This window comes from Betta splendens, chromosome 4 (assembly GCF_900634795.4).
Source record: "Betta splendens chromosome 4, fBetSpl5.4, whole genome shotgun sequence".
NCBI classification, from domain to species: Eukaryota; Metazoa; Chordata; class Actinopteri; order Anabantiformes; family Osphronemidae; genus Betta; species Betta splendens.
In genome coordinates this window covers 29,323,145-29,337,828 of record NC_040884.2, presented here as the reverse complement: position 1 = coordinate 29,337,828, position 14,684 = coordinate 29,323,145, and the positions used below count along the sequence as shown (strand labels likewise).

The following is a 14,684-nucleotide window of genomic DNA, read 5'->3' as shown; positions in this document are numbered from 1 at the left end:
CACTTTTTAAGTGTAGATTTTCTGCTTCCAAGTCTAGATTGTCCATAGGTGCTGTCTGTATATATATATATATATATATATATATATATATGTGATGGACAGGCAAACTGTCCAGGGTCCTGCTTCCTGCCCAATTATAAGATGGGATGTGGTTTATAGAGAATGAATAATAACGTAAGCAAAGTACCTGCATCGTTTCAGTTACAGACTACCTAAAGCGTGGGTCCACCCTGGTGGTGATGGTTTGTAGGCCAGTCTGCCTTCAGTGAGTGAAAACAGCACTGTTCATCAGTCATCTCACTTGAGAGTATTTGACTTCTTTGGCTTCCGAAGTATGTTGAGCGTCCTTGTGTCTCTTAAAAGTGATCTAAGATCTTCCATTGTTCTGGTACTTTACATATTAGCAACTCCACATCCTGACTCCTGTTCTTACAACCTCTTGTGCTTTTACAATTAGGTTAGAATGTGTCTATTTTAGGAAATTAGTGTTCACAAAAAAAGACACACAGCAAAGATTTTCCATTTTTATTGACTTTTTGGACATTTTCCAGTGTCACCCATAACCGTTCACTTCAATGGTATTTGCATAATCTTTCATTCAATGCTAGAAGGACACAAACCAAGGTAGGCTAATGCTAGGTGTGGAATTAGCAGCCAGTAGGCTAAATCTGCTCTCCTCGAGCAAGATTAAACTAATTACAACAAGCTTTCCAAGGAACGCCGACGATTCCTTCCAGTTGTCCACTCTAAACACGCCTAGAGGTCACCTGTCTGCTTTGTGTCCTTCTAGTTGTAAGGCTGATAAAAAGGGCCATTGCTATTTGACATAGCAATTGGAAGACAAAGGGACTGGACACTGACCCAGCACAGAGGATGAATAATACAGGACACTACTGGACAGACAGTTGGCACAAGATGGTCCGCCGGTTTGCTCACATACACATTTTCATCTGTAGCATGATTCACTTTCAAACATTAATAAAAGTACTGTCAATAGTGGGACATTTGATACATTGGAGCTATACGCCTAGTGTTGTAAGAAGTTTAGTTCCGACATGATCTCCAAGCATCTGGCAGTTTTAGTGGGTGCCATTCTGCAGTGGCTGAAACCACCTCTTCCCCCTCCTTTTAGTAAGAGTTTTCATAAGGCTATAAAAAAGGTACATGCCACTACTTGACCAGACTCACAGAAGCGGTTACAAGCAAATGGAGAAATGTGACAGGACAACCACTACATTGTGCTTGAGGGCTAACAACTGACACTTTTACTCAGCTACATGAGTAAAGCAGAAGGGGGAGGGTTGGCTACTGAAACAACTGGCCCCTTGGTCAGGCATCAGGTCTTTACAGTCACCAGCAGTATTTCAGTACCTTTATCCCACTCTGCAAAGGCAACTAAGGGCAGCTTAAAAAAAAAAAAATAGATGTCTGTCAGTGATGTCACCACTGAATTTGGTGCAACAGTTGAAACAACCATGAATTTAATAAACATTTAAAGAGATCAGTCTTTTACAGACTGGAGACTTAAATTGAAACATCTGTCACATTTCTTTGCGCAAGACATTATTTAATGCAGATAGCTCACAAGTCAATTACGGTATCTGAAAGCACTTTGACAAATCTGCAAAAGCAGACCAGGGTAGGTAGACATGAGAAGGATGACGCTCTCGAAACTTAAAGACTTAGGGTCAGCGGTCAGTCCAGGTCACGGGGGGAGGTGATGGGGAAGATTGAAGTTCAGGCCCCTCTGTAGCAGCACGGCTTAGAAGCGCTTGGGGCCCCAGGGAGAGGTCCTGGTTGCTACTGGGGCACCAAAGCTGGGGAAATCTTCAGAGCTGGTCATATCAGGGGCCTGGCAATAGAACAAACAGATTAGGAGATCGAAGTGCAGACAACCATAGAACTAGAGACAATTGGGAAAATGCCTACCTTCTCACTGCCGGTGGCCCAGGGAGCCTCCCTGACCACAAAGCCTTTGGATGGACCACGATGTTCATCCACGGCAGCAGCGCTACCACCAGAAGGCTTCATGTAAGCCATCTTTGCTTCATTCTCTGCAACATCTGCCATCTGGGTGCATCAACAGAAAATATCAGTATCAGAACGCTTTAGTTTATTTATTTATTTAAAATAATTCTCATTCATAAGACCGCTTACATATTCTTCTTCCAAGTTAAGGAGGTGATCAATGGCTTCATCCACTAGCTCAGGGCGACCGGTGACCGTCACAAGATTTGGGTCTGCAGCTCCACTCTGGGGAAACCTGAGATCAACCTGAATAAAAGAACAAAAGGGCTCAAAAGTTCAAACAACATCAACATTTTTTTTAATATTCTATTACCATTTCTCTGAAGTAACATTTGGAGCAAAGTCATCATTGGTTTATTTGCTTTATGAGTTTCTTCGTCTTTGTTGAAGTTGACATTTATCGAGACAAGAAGAAAGCAGGTAATAAACCCTGACCCAGATCTGCACTTGGGTTGCATTAGTCTTTATTTTCATTTATTTAACAGGGAAGGCATGATGCCTCCAAGCAGGTAAAGTGATCAAATCCTATTTAGATCAGGCAATTGCACCCCCTCCCCCAACACTTCCACCTGATATCTGTTTAAACAGTTTTATATCACCTTGGACTCCCAAAAGCTATAAAATGCTTTGTACAAAAAATTTATTTATGTTGCCAAATGCAAATATGCTTGCAAACAACGACACGTGATTTGAAGAGTACTTCAAGCTCATGACCCAATTTTTAAATTCAACATCATTTTAGTAGAGACATCAGGGACCTAATAACTTGCGGCCTCACCTTAAACTCATCCATGATCTTTCGGATGCCCTTGCCGCGAGCGCCTATGATGCGTGCATGGACCCTGCAGTCCAGGGTGATGTCCTCAGAGATCATCTCTTCCAGTTCGTCCACAATAGACTGGATGGCATCTCGTGCTGCTATGGCTTTGTGCTCATACCCTGTAATGGTAATCTGATCCTGTGGAGTAAAAGAACATAACACTAATAAATAGTGACCCAAAACAAATTTAATAGCTGCCATCAACCTTTGAGTAAACTGACTGATTGCGTGCATATAAGCAAAACATACTTAGAATGTAAGCATTTGCATGCACAGCACGTAGGATCTGGTAATTTAGCACCACCTGCTGTGCTGGTGGCAGCACTGTCTTTATTTATTTATAAATTTAAAACAAAAAAGGGAATGAGCCCAAAAGCAACAACAGCCATACCTGGTTTTCGTCACTCTTCTCTGGGAACTGGATGTTAACCTCGTGCTCCGTGCGGATGTTTGTAATAATGGCTCCCTTGCGGCCAATGATTTTGGGGTGATACTTGGGGTCCACAGTGATGGTCAGCTTGAAGCTCCTGAGTGCCTGAACAGGGGTTCATAGAACAGCATAAGTGTGGCCCATATTTGAAACAACTTCCATTTCTGCTGACGCTAGTTGACGCTAGAACTGTTGACCACATCCCACCACAGTCACTCTACCACTGCATCAGTGGTTTATATAGCAACCTGCTCTGCACAATATTTGTGTAAATCTGTGAACAATCATGTATATTGTTACCGGTACAAATCTTATACCCATTACTGTGCAATAACCCTGCAATGACCTCATACTCACTCTAACTGTACTGTACTGCACTGTACTGCTTTGTACTGTGCCAATACAAACTGTTCTGTACCTGTATTCTCGCTCATCTGTACTGCTGTTGTGAGAGGTAATTTCCCCACTGCGGGTCTATTAAAGGTTTTCTTATTCTTATTATTCTTATTCTTAGTTGGCACAGCAATAAACAGTTAGTTATTAAACCCTTTTGGTGAAGATATATAAGATATACAAGTGGGGAATGATTCACACACACAGTACCTTCACTTTAAGATTCATGTAAACCAAACCCAGCGTGCATACTTTGCAGGTTTTGAAATCTCATTATGGGCAGTGTATCTCAAACAATACTAACCCGATCCTCCTGCTCGGCCTGCAGCTCCTTGACACGCTCCAAGAGCCCCTCTTTGGCACGCTCAAGGTGGCTGGCCAAGCCGGTGATGGAGATTTTATCAGACTGCTGATCAGGAGCAGGCACTTGAATATTAACCTGGAAGGGAGACAAGTAAGCTACAGTTATAATCTTCTGCAAAGATGTACCACCACACTAGTCTATACACAAACCTCAAATTCATCCATCATCTTGCGAATTCCACTTCCTTTCTGACCAATGATGTATCGATGAAGCTCAAAAGGCACTTCCACCTCAGTGGTGACGGGAACCAACGCCTGAGAGGAAAAAAAACAAAAAGAAAAAAAAAAAAAAACAGTCCAGTAAATCAAGCAACAAGAACCAAGAGCAAATGTACTGAACCTCTGTTAGGGATACCAACCTTCAGTGCTTCAACAGCAGCCTCGCAACGCTCTTTGCGTCCATTGATCACAATGACGTCACATCTTTTGGGTGCATTTGGGTCAACAGGCTCCTTCACCTCTCCGTTTGTCTCTCCATTTTCCTGAACAGGTGCCTCTGAAGGAGGTGTTGCTAAAAGAGTGAATCGCCATGTTAAAATGATATTATTCAACTGAAGAAATTAAAAATAAATATAAACCTTCAGAATATTCTCATTTCTTTGATGGTTCTACCTTGAGGGTCCTCACGCTCTGGAAACTTGATCTGAACATTATGATCTCTGGTGATCTGCTGTATACGTGAGCCCTTTGGACCCATGATAGAACGATGGAACTTCTGAGGAATCACACACTCCATGGTCACTTGTGCATCCTGGGAAAAAAAATGTTCGAGGAAGAGAGAGTTATAAAACAAAAACATTAAGAGTAAACCATGGTAGCAAGATAAAATGCGTCCACTCACCAAATCATCAACAATCTCCTGCATGCGCTTTTTGGCTGCCTCCACACATTCTTTGGCTCCTTTGAGGGTGATCTTGTCGCTTTGGGAAGCGGTGCGCGGGAAGCTCACCATCACGCCACCGTACTCATCAGCCAGGTCTCTAAGGACTTGTCCACGGCGAGCCACAAAGTAGCGGTGGTGCTTTGGATCAACATTCATTGTATCCTCAACAACATTGTCCTGTAACCAAAAAGTAAATGATTAGTTCCCTTAAAAATGGTCAATTCTTTAGTTTCGCTTGTCATGAGTCCCTTTCAAATCCTTACCAAACTTTTGATGAGTTCTTCCAGTTCCTTCTGGGCATCCCTCACGGCTTCTTCAGTTCCAACCACAGTAATAAGCTCCTGGTCTTTATCCTCTGCCGTGGGAAAGATGATCCTGGCTCCGGTGCTGTCACGAACCTTCTTGATGTTTCCACCACCTTTCCCAATAAGGAACTTGTGGTATTCTGGCTTGGCACGCAGCTCGGCAGTGTGACTCTTTGTTTGCTAAAAGCAAATCACAATTAAAAAATTAATTCTAGAAAAACCGAATTTTCGATAACTAACCATGTCATTATGAACTTAACACCTACTGCATTTAAAAATATAAATAATACAAGTTTACAGATATAATCTTTTGACTCTAGTTTTGTTACCAAAGTAATTTTAGCTTGAGGTTCTGACACTAGCTATACAAGAGATCGCTATTTTTGCTACAGTTGCCAGTTTGAGGTCAACACAAGTTCAAGTTTGTGATTAGAGGCTTTTATACAAACCTTCTCCTCTGCCAAGCCGAGCAGTTGTTGCTTGGCTTTCTCCACCTCCTCCACGGGGCCTCTGATTGTGACCTTATCAATCCCTGAGCCCTCACTGGGGAAGTGGATGTGAACACCACCACACTCCTCCATGATCGAGCGCACCAAACGGCCCTTTGACCCAATTAAGGAGTTGTGCAACTTGGAGGGAATGGAGACCTCTATTTCTGTGATGTTTGCCTGAACACAATGAGACATCAATAAGCACATGTACTAACTAAGAAACCCTGTCAAAATGCTTTAAACTCCAGGCTCTGCTCACCAGCTCTTTCTGAATAGCCAGGATGCGATTCCGCGCAGCTTCACAATTTGCTTTCTTCCCAGTGATGACAATCATCTCAGAGTTGCTATTCTCAGCAGGTAGGTCAATTTTTGTGTTTGTCTCTTCCCGAATCTTATTTAAAGAAGAATAAACATCAAATAAAACTTCACTAGACAAGACCCATATTTATATACACATTCTTGAATATATGGTACCTTTTTGATGTTTGCGCCTCCTTTTCCAATTATGTTTCTGTGGAATTGTTTGAAGATGGGGACTGAGACAGAAAAGCTGTTCTCCACCTAAAAAAATTAAGAACTTTTTAATTAGCACTCCTACCACCCCCTTCTTCCATATCATGTATTGAATGTCTATTTACCATTTCAGCCACTATCTTCTGCATAAACTTGGAACATTTCTCCACTTCAGTTCGTGGGCCCCTAAGTTGAACGATGTCACTTTTTTGTGCTGGGTCAGGGAAATTGATGATAACCTGGAACAGAACATTTAGGTGATTTCAGTGTGTGGATAACATGCAATCACTACCCAAAAGAACAGTTTCCAACTCACCTCTGGAAATTTATCCCGCACTTCTTTTATTTTCTCTCCTTTTTGGCCAATGATGGCTCGGTGAAAACGCTGTTCAATGATCAGGTCCTTTGTACGCTCATTCTCCTGTAAAACAACATATTTAGTACAGCCAGGATTCAATTTGTACTATGCTGCCTGTAAGTTGGTACCAACCATGCGTGACGCAAGCTCAAGCAGCTCCTTTTTGGCTTCTTGTACACCCTGGGGATCCCCCTCAATGCGGATCAGGTTGCTTTTCTCATTATCAGGGGGGATGCGTACAGTCACCTTGTGCAGCTCTTTAATGCGGTTGACTTAAGAAGAAACAAATACACAGGTCAAAAATCAGGTTTGGCCAAAAGGTCAGCTAATTAGCGTTTGACAGAAACACTACTCACTGTTAACGCCTCCCTTTCCAATTAGGTGCCGATGAAATTTGGTATCCACAGTGATTTCAGCATAATCCATACGGCTTACCTGTTGAACAGGGACAATACAATTTCACATTTTGTCCACGCCCTTTTGAAACAGCCTTGCAAGCTTTATGACATGCATATTACAAAGAAAACATTTCATTGACAAATCCAATTTTAGAACATACTGTATGAAAAAGGTTTAGTACTGACCAAGTCTGTAACGATTGCTTCAATCTGGCTATGAACCATCTGCACATCTTTGGTGGGACCCTCCAGGGTGATCTTATCTTCTCCCTCAGTGAACTCAATGTGCACCTGTAAGCAATTTACATTAACATAAATGACCAATAAAAAATAAACAGCTGTTTAAAATACTGTGTTTAAAAGGCACATGAGTCAAACAGACCTTGGGCATCTGTTGGGTGATCTTGGCCAAGTTCTGCCCCTTCTTGCCAATAATGAAACGATGAAGCCAAGAAGGAGCTGAGACTGAGGAAACGGTGTAGCTGTTTGCCTGTAAAATAAAAAGGTTAGATTACTCCTCCATTTTAAAATATTATTAGTTAGAAGTCATCAAGAGATGCTTTTACCTTGGCATACACTTCAGTGAGAGCCTGACCAAGGCGGTCAGGCTCCCCACGAAGGATGACAGTTTCTGAGCTGCTGTCAGACGGTGGGATTTCAACCGAGACACCAGTTTTATCCAGGATCTCCTGCAAGGTGTTTCCCTTTGGGCCGATCACGTATTTATGCTGAGACTTCTTGACCTCCACTGCAATAGTGGTGGCATTCTTCTTCTGCAAATCAAAGAGTTAAGCAACATTTTAGCTTTAAAAAAAAAAGGTACTTTTCCGCAAACCAGTGATTGTCGAATGCTTTGCACACCTTGTCTTCATAAATCTTCTTGATCATAGCCACAGCAAGGGCCACCTGCTCTTTTTCGCCAGTGATGACAATCTCCGTCTTGTTGACACTTGGAGGGGGGACATTGATGCGGGCACTGGTCTCCTGCATGATCTCACTCACCAATTTATTGTAGGCACCAGTGATAAATGGGTGGTACACCTTGTCGATGTTCACTCTCTCCACTGCACGTTTGTCCTAAAGAAAAAAAAAAACGTTCAAATAAAGAGTAAGTATAGAACATCTTTAAGTGCCATGTGGAAATATAGAGAGTTGTGTTACCTGCTCAGCAGAAATCAACAGGATCTCATGCTTCGCTTTCTCCAGGCCTTCTTTGGTTCCAGAGATTTTGATCTGGTTGCTGGGGTCATCAGGTCGTGGGATCTGGATTTTGGTGGCAGTCTTGAGTTCAAGCTCCTGAAGCTTCTCCCCATTTTTGCCAATGACGAAACGATGGTGCTCCTTGGGGATGGCGACAGTAGATGAGGCCTGATAAAGAAAAACGATTTAGAGTTAGTCTTTCCTTAAAAGTAAACAGTAAAGTTTTACATTTTAAGTGCCAGGGAGGGTCTCCTGACCTGAGTCTGCAGTCGGGACACAATCTCCTTACGAGCCTTCATCACGGCATCCAGCTTTCCTGAAACCATGATCGACAGGCCCTGATCTTTTGCCAAGGAGAGTTCCAGGTGGGCTCCGGTCTTATGCATGATGTCCACACAGACCTTTGCCTGGTCTCCTTCCCCAAACTGGTTGATGTCCTTGTACTTGCGCTCCTCCAATGGCACATGGAAAACCTGTCATTAAAAACATAAATGTTTAGTTTTTCAAAAATCATAGAAAAATCAACTTTAAACCTATGAACACTATAAAGACCAAAGTTGAAAACCTCAGAAGTTGACCTTCTCAGAGATGGTTTAATTAAGTAGACTGTCTGTATTTAGTCTGTATTTAATATAACCTTATCTTTAAGTAAATATTTAGTTCTAACATTTTAAAATGCAATACCTGGGTGATAACAGAGGACTTAAGAGGGCGAATCTTGTTGGTCCATGCGTTAGCCATTTCCTGAGTCCCCTCAGGAGAGGCTGCCTTCTCAGGCAGAGGTGGGAAGGCATCCTTGTAGGTAGGAGGGTCATCTTCTCCAGCACTAGTTCCTGCCATAGCACCTGAGCATAGGCAAAAAAATGGTTTTGTTCTTTATATAATCAAGATGACCTTTACAGGTACAAATACTCACCACTCTGCTCAGGCAGAAGCCCACTGCGGTGCTCATTGAAGCTTTCCTGCGTAAGTACAGCGACTGAGCTCATGGTCAAAATCCCACGTTAACACAGAGTCCGAGTGTGTCACTGAAAAAAGGCAAAATTAAAGTTTAGTAACAGAAAGCTAATCACACCACATTTGAGTCAATATATTTTCTTAGCTTTAGTATAACTATTATGTCAGACTGACCAAAGTTAAATATTACTTTATTTTGCAGTCTAATCAAATTTATGACTGCTGTTTGACCTCTGTAGATGCACATTACTTTAGCACTGCAAGTGCGGACAGGAACATGACAGGATCCTTATGTAAATAAGAAATTGTGGTTTTGCATAGATGCCCTTTTCACAATACAATTAACAATAAACAAGGTCCCTGTTTGGGAAATGAAGGGTCTAAAGCTTGAAATAAGTAAACTTTGGTGTTTTCTTTATCTAATCTGAAAAGGAGATATGTCTCTCAATATTAAGTCATTTCGCTATGTCAGTACTGGTGGAGTGTATGCAAACACTAGAAGTGCTAGTTTAGAATATCATGACACTCAAGAAACACTGGTATAGGCAGGACTGCACCAACAGGACATTTTGCGTAGAGGAAACCAGTTTGTCTGGTCTTGTCTTTTAGCATCATTGTCCAGTGCTATTCTAAGAATTGTAGCCAGCTGAGTAGCTTCCAAGGTTAAGAGGATTTTACCTCACTGACCCCTCTGTACATTCACATCAGATAGGATTAAAGCTAAACCCACCAACAAACTTAAATTCCAAGTTGAGAAACATTTCTCAAAAGAAAAATAATAAAGACAAACAAAAAACTAGTTTTACAAATGTGGAGGTGTTGAGTCCTACCAACAATAATTACTTTGCTCTCTAGAGGCACTAGAGTGACAAAATCTGTATTCGACCACACCAGCAGTGATTAGATGAGGACAATATTCTTAACAGGGGTCCCTCTGTTTTGTTGTGACTGGCACAGTTACAACAGGAGTAGAGGAATTAAATGTTTCAGTGTGAATTATGCCCTGAACATGGAAATCCATCTAATGTGTAATGTGTAAAATGTAAAAAGTCAACTCCCAAATGTCACAACTAGTTGGTTTGTTTTTTCCACACAACAGGCTGTTGAAAGGAGTTCATTACAACCTCCAAAATGCTGAAAGTCAGTTTAGTGGGCAGTCCTTCCATACACTGTTCAGAAGACCCTTTCCGTGGCCTCTTCCTTGTCCGCCTTCATAAACTTAAGGCAGCGCTGCCCAGTCCTTACTGCAGTGTGCTAACCTAAGTCTGCAAATACCCTTCAATTAAACACACACTTGTGTACAAACATATAACAAATAAGACATTATCATGCAAGTATTAAGATGTCTGTCTGTCCAGAATAAAACAAAGTATGAAATTACAGAAAAGTTGTAAAACAGTTTAATTTTGACGTCAACATTTCCCAGATTGTTGGCATTTTTGGTAATAGATGGCGAAATGGTCAAATAAACCACAATGAGTAAGATACAGCCACACCCAAGCTAAACAGGCCATTTCATACATTTTAATAGAATTTTACTTTCAGGAAATGCCTAAAATCACAAGGAGTCAAGTACGTTTTTTTTTTTTTTGGCTACAAACCCTGCTGGCTAAAACGCAAACTCAAAGTAAAAGACAATAAGAAATAGTTTTCCAGATGTACATAAAAACAAAATGTGACTAACGTTTTACACTGTTAGGAAAATGTTTTTCGAAACTTGCTTTATTACATTTGTGACACAAAGTTCTTCTAAATAAAAAAATGTCAATGCTTACAGTGATGTTACGAGAAAACACTTACCAGCTAAATGGTCAGTTACCAGATAATCCGTCCTGTAAAGATGCAAATTCCCGTCAGCCTGCCAGCTTTTGCCTGAAGACCACAAGAGAAAGAAAGTAATTACAGAAAGAAATTACAAATGTCACAATTTGTTTATAAAGATCTATTATTTATATAGGTTGTCATTGGTCGAGTGTGATTATTATAAAATAATAGCAAGAGTGACACCTCAGCCAGCTAAAACTATCTCTAATTTATGAAGTGCTCAGATGAAGCACAAGCACAAGCACCAGTGACACATGTGGCAGAGGAGCTCACTTTTCTTGACAAGGGTGTATTTCTATAATTGGACACCGCTTTGTCCTACAGACCAGCGATAATTAAAGCTTCTTTGGGTAGATCAGTTACGCTCTGCTGTCAGACTCCGTCACAATTCGGCGTTCATCAGTATCAAACGCTGCACACTTTGACGTGAACTTGTGCCTCGGCCAGCTGAACGTTTACAGTGACCTCACTAGTTTGTCAATGGTGTCACTAGTTTCCACTCACTCTGGGAAGATCATACTGGTCAGAGCTGCCAACAAGGTGCGCCTACACGCAGACAAACGCGATTCTATGTCTGCGCTTACAAATACGGCACAAGCCTCCTCCACTTTTACATTTTTCACGATGCCAGCTCAGCTGACGTCGTGTTTTACCTCTGTTTGATCGTAAGGCTAATCTGGCTATTTAACGCAGCCCAAGAGATCATTCGTCTTAATGAGATGTTAATAAGTGAGCGCTGACCAGCTCGCCTAGCTAGTAAAACGTGTTTTACGTTTACTGCCCGAAGGACAGACCTCAAGTCTAACAATGTAACAAGACAGCAAACCCACAAGATCAAGGATTTAGTTGAGAAGGCAGTTAGGGTGAGAGCTAGCTAACCACTATCAAGTGAACTGGTCGGCAGTTGCCAGTTTATGCTAACTGGCTTTACGATGGCTAACGCTGGTCAACTATAAAATGTACAGACGCCGAAACAAACTGAAATTTTGGGACGCTGCGAAAACGGATGTTTAACATATGCCTCGTACCCGGCGTTAGGTGATCAGTAGCAAAACCCCTGTGTGAAGATGACTATTTGAAAAACCTTGGCTAGTTAGCAAACTTGCTAAAAACTTTGTACCGTGTGCGATTGTGACACGTAGCCCGTCAGCTAATGGGTAGCTTGGCTCACTCACACAGAACTTCAAGCTGTGCCTTGGCTAAGCTAACAGCGTTGAGCTATCGTTGCAGAAGGTTAAACACAGTAAAACAACTCTATTATACTCACACTGTGGTCGTGACGTTTTGCTTCACACCAACCAGGGCAAATTTTTAAAAAGCTACAAAACGAACTGCACGCTTAAGTAGCTAGCGAGCTAACGCTAGCTAACATCACAGTTCCAACTAGCTCGCTAAGTCCACGTAGGCATACAGCTGAGCTGGGGAGAAATGACACGGAGTCAGGCCAGCACGCACTGTAACGTTACAGGTTGCCCACACGCCGTCGTTCCAACAAGTACCACTCGCTCGTCTACGCGAAAGGCTCAGATCGAAATACAGAAATACAGTCGCCAGTGGAAACCCGTGAGGTACTTACTTATTGTGTGTTCTCGTCTGCCCTGAAGGTGCAGAAGCTGAGATGAAATTCCACTGGCGAGAAGGTGGGATTGAAGCCTGACGGATATATACCAGAGCCGCCCACCAATCGCATCCTCCAACGTCAGAGCGAGTCCGATTACAAATAACTTCTCTTCTATTCTACTTGTCTGAATATTGTGTAACCCTAACTTTGATTACGCGTCCGTCAGAATATCATCAGGGTTGTGTGTTCTAGAATTAGGTAGGTGTTAAAACCAAGTCCAGAGCTGGGTTTACAGGCAAACAGTCAGTCAGTGGTTTTCAGGACAGCTGCTTTGGCAGTTTTAGGCCATTATAGCATGCGTATGTCATACATGGGATTGATCTCCAGTGGAAACACGGGAGGAAACAAATGTGTCAGTAATCATCCATTGTAGGCTCAATACATTTGTCAATGGATTTATGTCAGCTGATGAATTCGATTTCCGAGGACAATTTTTCTATGCATGAATTTCCTCAGATCACACAAAGTGGTTATAGCTAATGAATATGGTTAATAAAAGTAATAGTAATTCAGCTTGTAACACTAGAAAGCCAATGATTATCTAAAACAAATACATTTAAACTAAAAAATCCCACTTTTCTCTCCCATTGCTGACTCTGATTACTGAACTAACAAAGAACACTGTCTATGCTGGTATATGATCGTGTAGTAGCACCAGTCATACAGTGGTGTGCTGTGCCAACAGGAACAAATGACACACTAAGGCACGTTCTATCCTGGTCTGTTCTCTAGACTCAGAATAGGCAGGAGAAACACGAATGGTGGACAGCAATCAATTATGAAGTGCATGTAGTGCAGTGACTCGTTGATTCATAAATAAAGCGGATGTTGAGTTTCTGATTCAAAGAAAACAGCAGCCGATTCATTTGAAAAAGTAGGTTTACAAAAAGGACAACAGTGGCACAGGGAAACTGGAGAGAATAAAATCTTCAAAACATTGTCAAACACTTATACATTTCATAGACTCACGTGTTTCCTGCATGACGAGCCTAGGTGGTAACACTACTACCGGGGAGATTAAATGCTTTTCATGAGACATAATATATTAAAAAGGAAACATTCCCTGAAGAAAGCACATTTTACATTGATACACATTACACTGCACACAGTAGGTGTCAGTGTTATTGTGCCACATCAAATCAACACTGATACAGTAGCTCAGTTCATATCCACATGTCAGTCTAACTGCATTACATCTGGACACTGCAAAGGAGCCCAGACCTCTTTGAAGATAATAACCACACACAGGAAGCCAGGCAGTCAAGATTTCATAGATGCTCTCTTGCTTTAGGGATGATCTTTCTGCATGCTTTAAGTCAACAGCAGAGAGTGGGTTAAGCTTAGGTAAATAAACAAAAGAAAGCAAATAAGAGAATTAAGAACAAGGCCATCACACAGCAGTAATCAGAATGTAAAAATCTGTTGTAATTTCTTCCAGGAGATTTTCTTTATTATTTTACCCATTGGACAGACATACAGTATGAGCTATTCTCAATTCAAAAACTTTTGTCAAACAAATTGAGAATCGTGTATTAGATAACAAATTACACTTTAACTCTTACTTTCATGATGATCAACACTTTGAAACTACAATCAGGTATAAACTCAGGTAAGTATAAAAGTAAAACTCCACCTAAAATCTGAACTATAATTAAAAAGTAATGGAAATGGAAATACACCAGTAATTTAATAAATGTAATTCGTCGTCTATTAGCCCTGCACACAGACTAACTATTAACTATTGACAGCGTTGTTTTATTAAGAATACAGTAGGGGGTGCTCCATTACTATATCACAACAGGCCATCCTCGTCCTCGTGATAGTCTTCAATCATCTGAGTCTTATCATCAAAGGGCCAAAAAACTAGGGACTAAAGTCCAAAAGGCTCATCACGTTCGACCTGATGTCATCACGACCGTGATAAAGCCAAAGTATAGACTTGGGATAAGTACAGTCTCGTGACACATAACTACTTCGTCTTGAGCCCGAAGCGTTTCTAAATGTATAATGTTGTAATGTTTTTTGTAAAAAAAAAATATTACCATACAGACCAAAGAAGAACTTCATGCTGAGATTAAATAAAAGCTATTTAGACAATAA

The 14,684-nt window shown here is 41.3% G+C and overlaps 1 protein-coding gene across 2 annotated transcripts; it reads right to left on the bottom strand.

Moving 5' to 3' along the window:
* Positions 1–510: 510 nt before the first annotated feature.
* Positions 511–12,690, bottom strand: hdlbpa (high density lipoprotein binding protein a). 2 transcript variants are annotated; one of them, XM_029147670.3, is made up of 28 exons: positions 12,540–12,690; positions 10,940–11,011; positions 9,099–9,210; positions 8,867–9,027; positions 8,440–8,655; positions 8,144–8,350; positions 7,844–8,059; positions 7,549–7,755; positions 7,365–7,472; positions 7,169–7,273; positions 6,941–7,019; positions 6,717–6,856; positions 6,543–6,647; positions 6,352–6,465; positions 6,188–6,274; positions 5,973–6,104; positions 5,672–5,890; positions 5,181–5,402; positions 4,876–5,094; positions 4,647–4,785; positions 4,394–4,545; positions 4,185–4,289; positions 3,976–4,110; positions 3,240–3,383; positions 2,807–2,986; positions 2,158–2,274; positions 1,930–2,070; positions 511–1,852 (listed from the first exon to the last, which is right to left on the bottom strand). In XM_029147670.3, the coding sequence occupies exons 3-28, from the start codon at positions 9,169–9,171 to the stop codon at positions 1,763–1,765; spliced, it is 3,813 nt and encodes a 1,270-aa protein (XP_029003503.1). In that variant the 5' UTR covers positions 9,172–9,210; positions 10,940–11,011; positions 12,540–12,690; the 3' UTR covers positions 511–1,762. The 2 variants fall into 2 exon arrangements, with proteins under 2 accessions (XP_029003503.1, XP_029003504.1); XM_029147671.3 differs by lacking the exon at positions 12,540–12,690 and adding an exon at positions 12,231–12,385.
* Between the last annotated feature and the right edge of the window lie 1,994 nt (positions 12,691–14,684).

Bases quoted from the DNA above. Each gene is read 5' to 3' on its own strand.
- hdlbpa (XM_029147670.3), bottom strand. From the start codon at position 9,171: ATGAGCTCAGTCGCTGTACTTACGCAGGAAAGCTTCAATGAGCACCGC. The intron at 3,384-3,975 runs GTTAGTATTGTT...ACCCCTGTTCAG, and splicing joins AGGCCGAGCAGGAGGATCGG to GCACTCAGGAGCTTCAAGCT. The intron at 2,275-2,806 runs GTGAGGCCGCAA...TCTTTTATTCAG, and splicing joins AGATCATGGATGAGTTTAAG to GTTGATCTCAGGTTTCCCCA.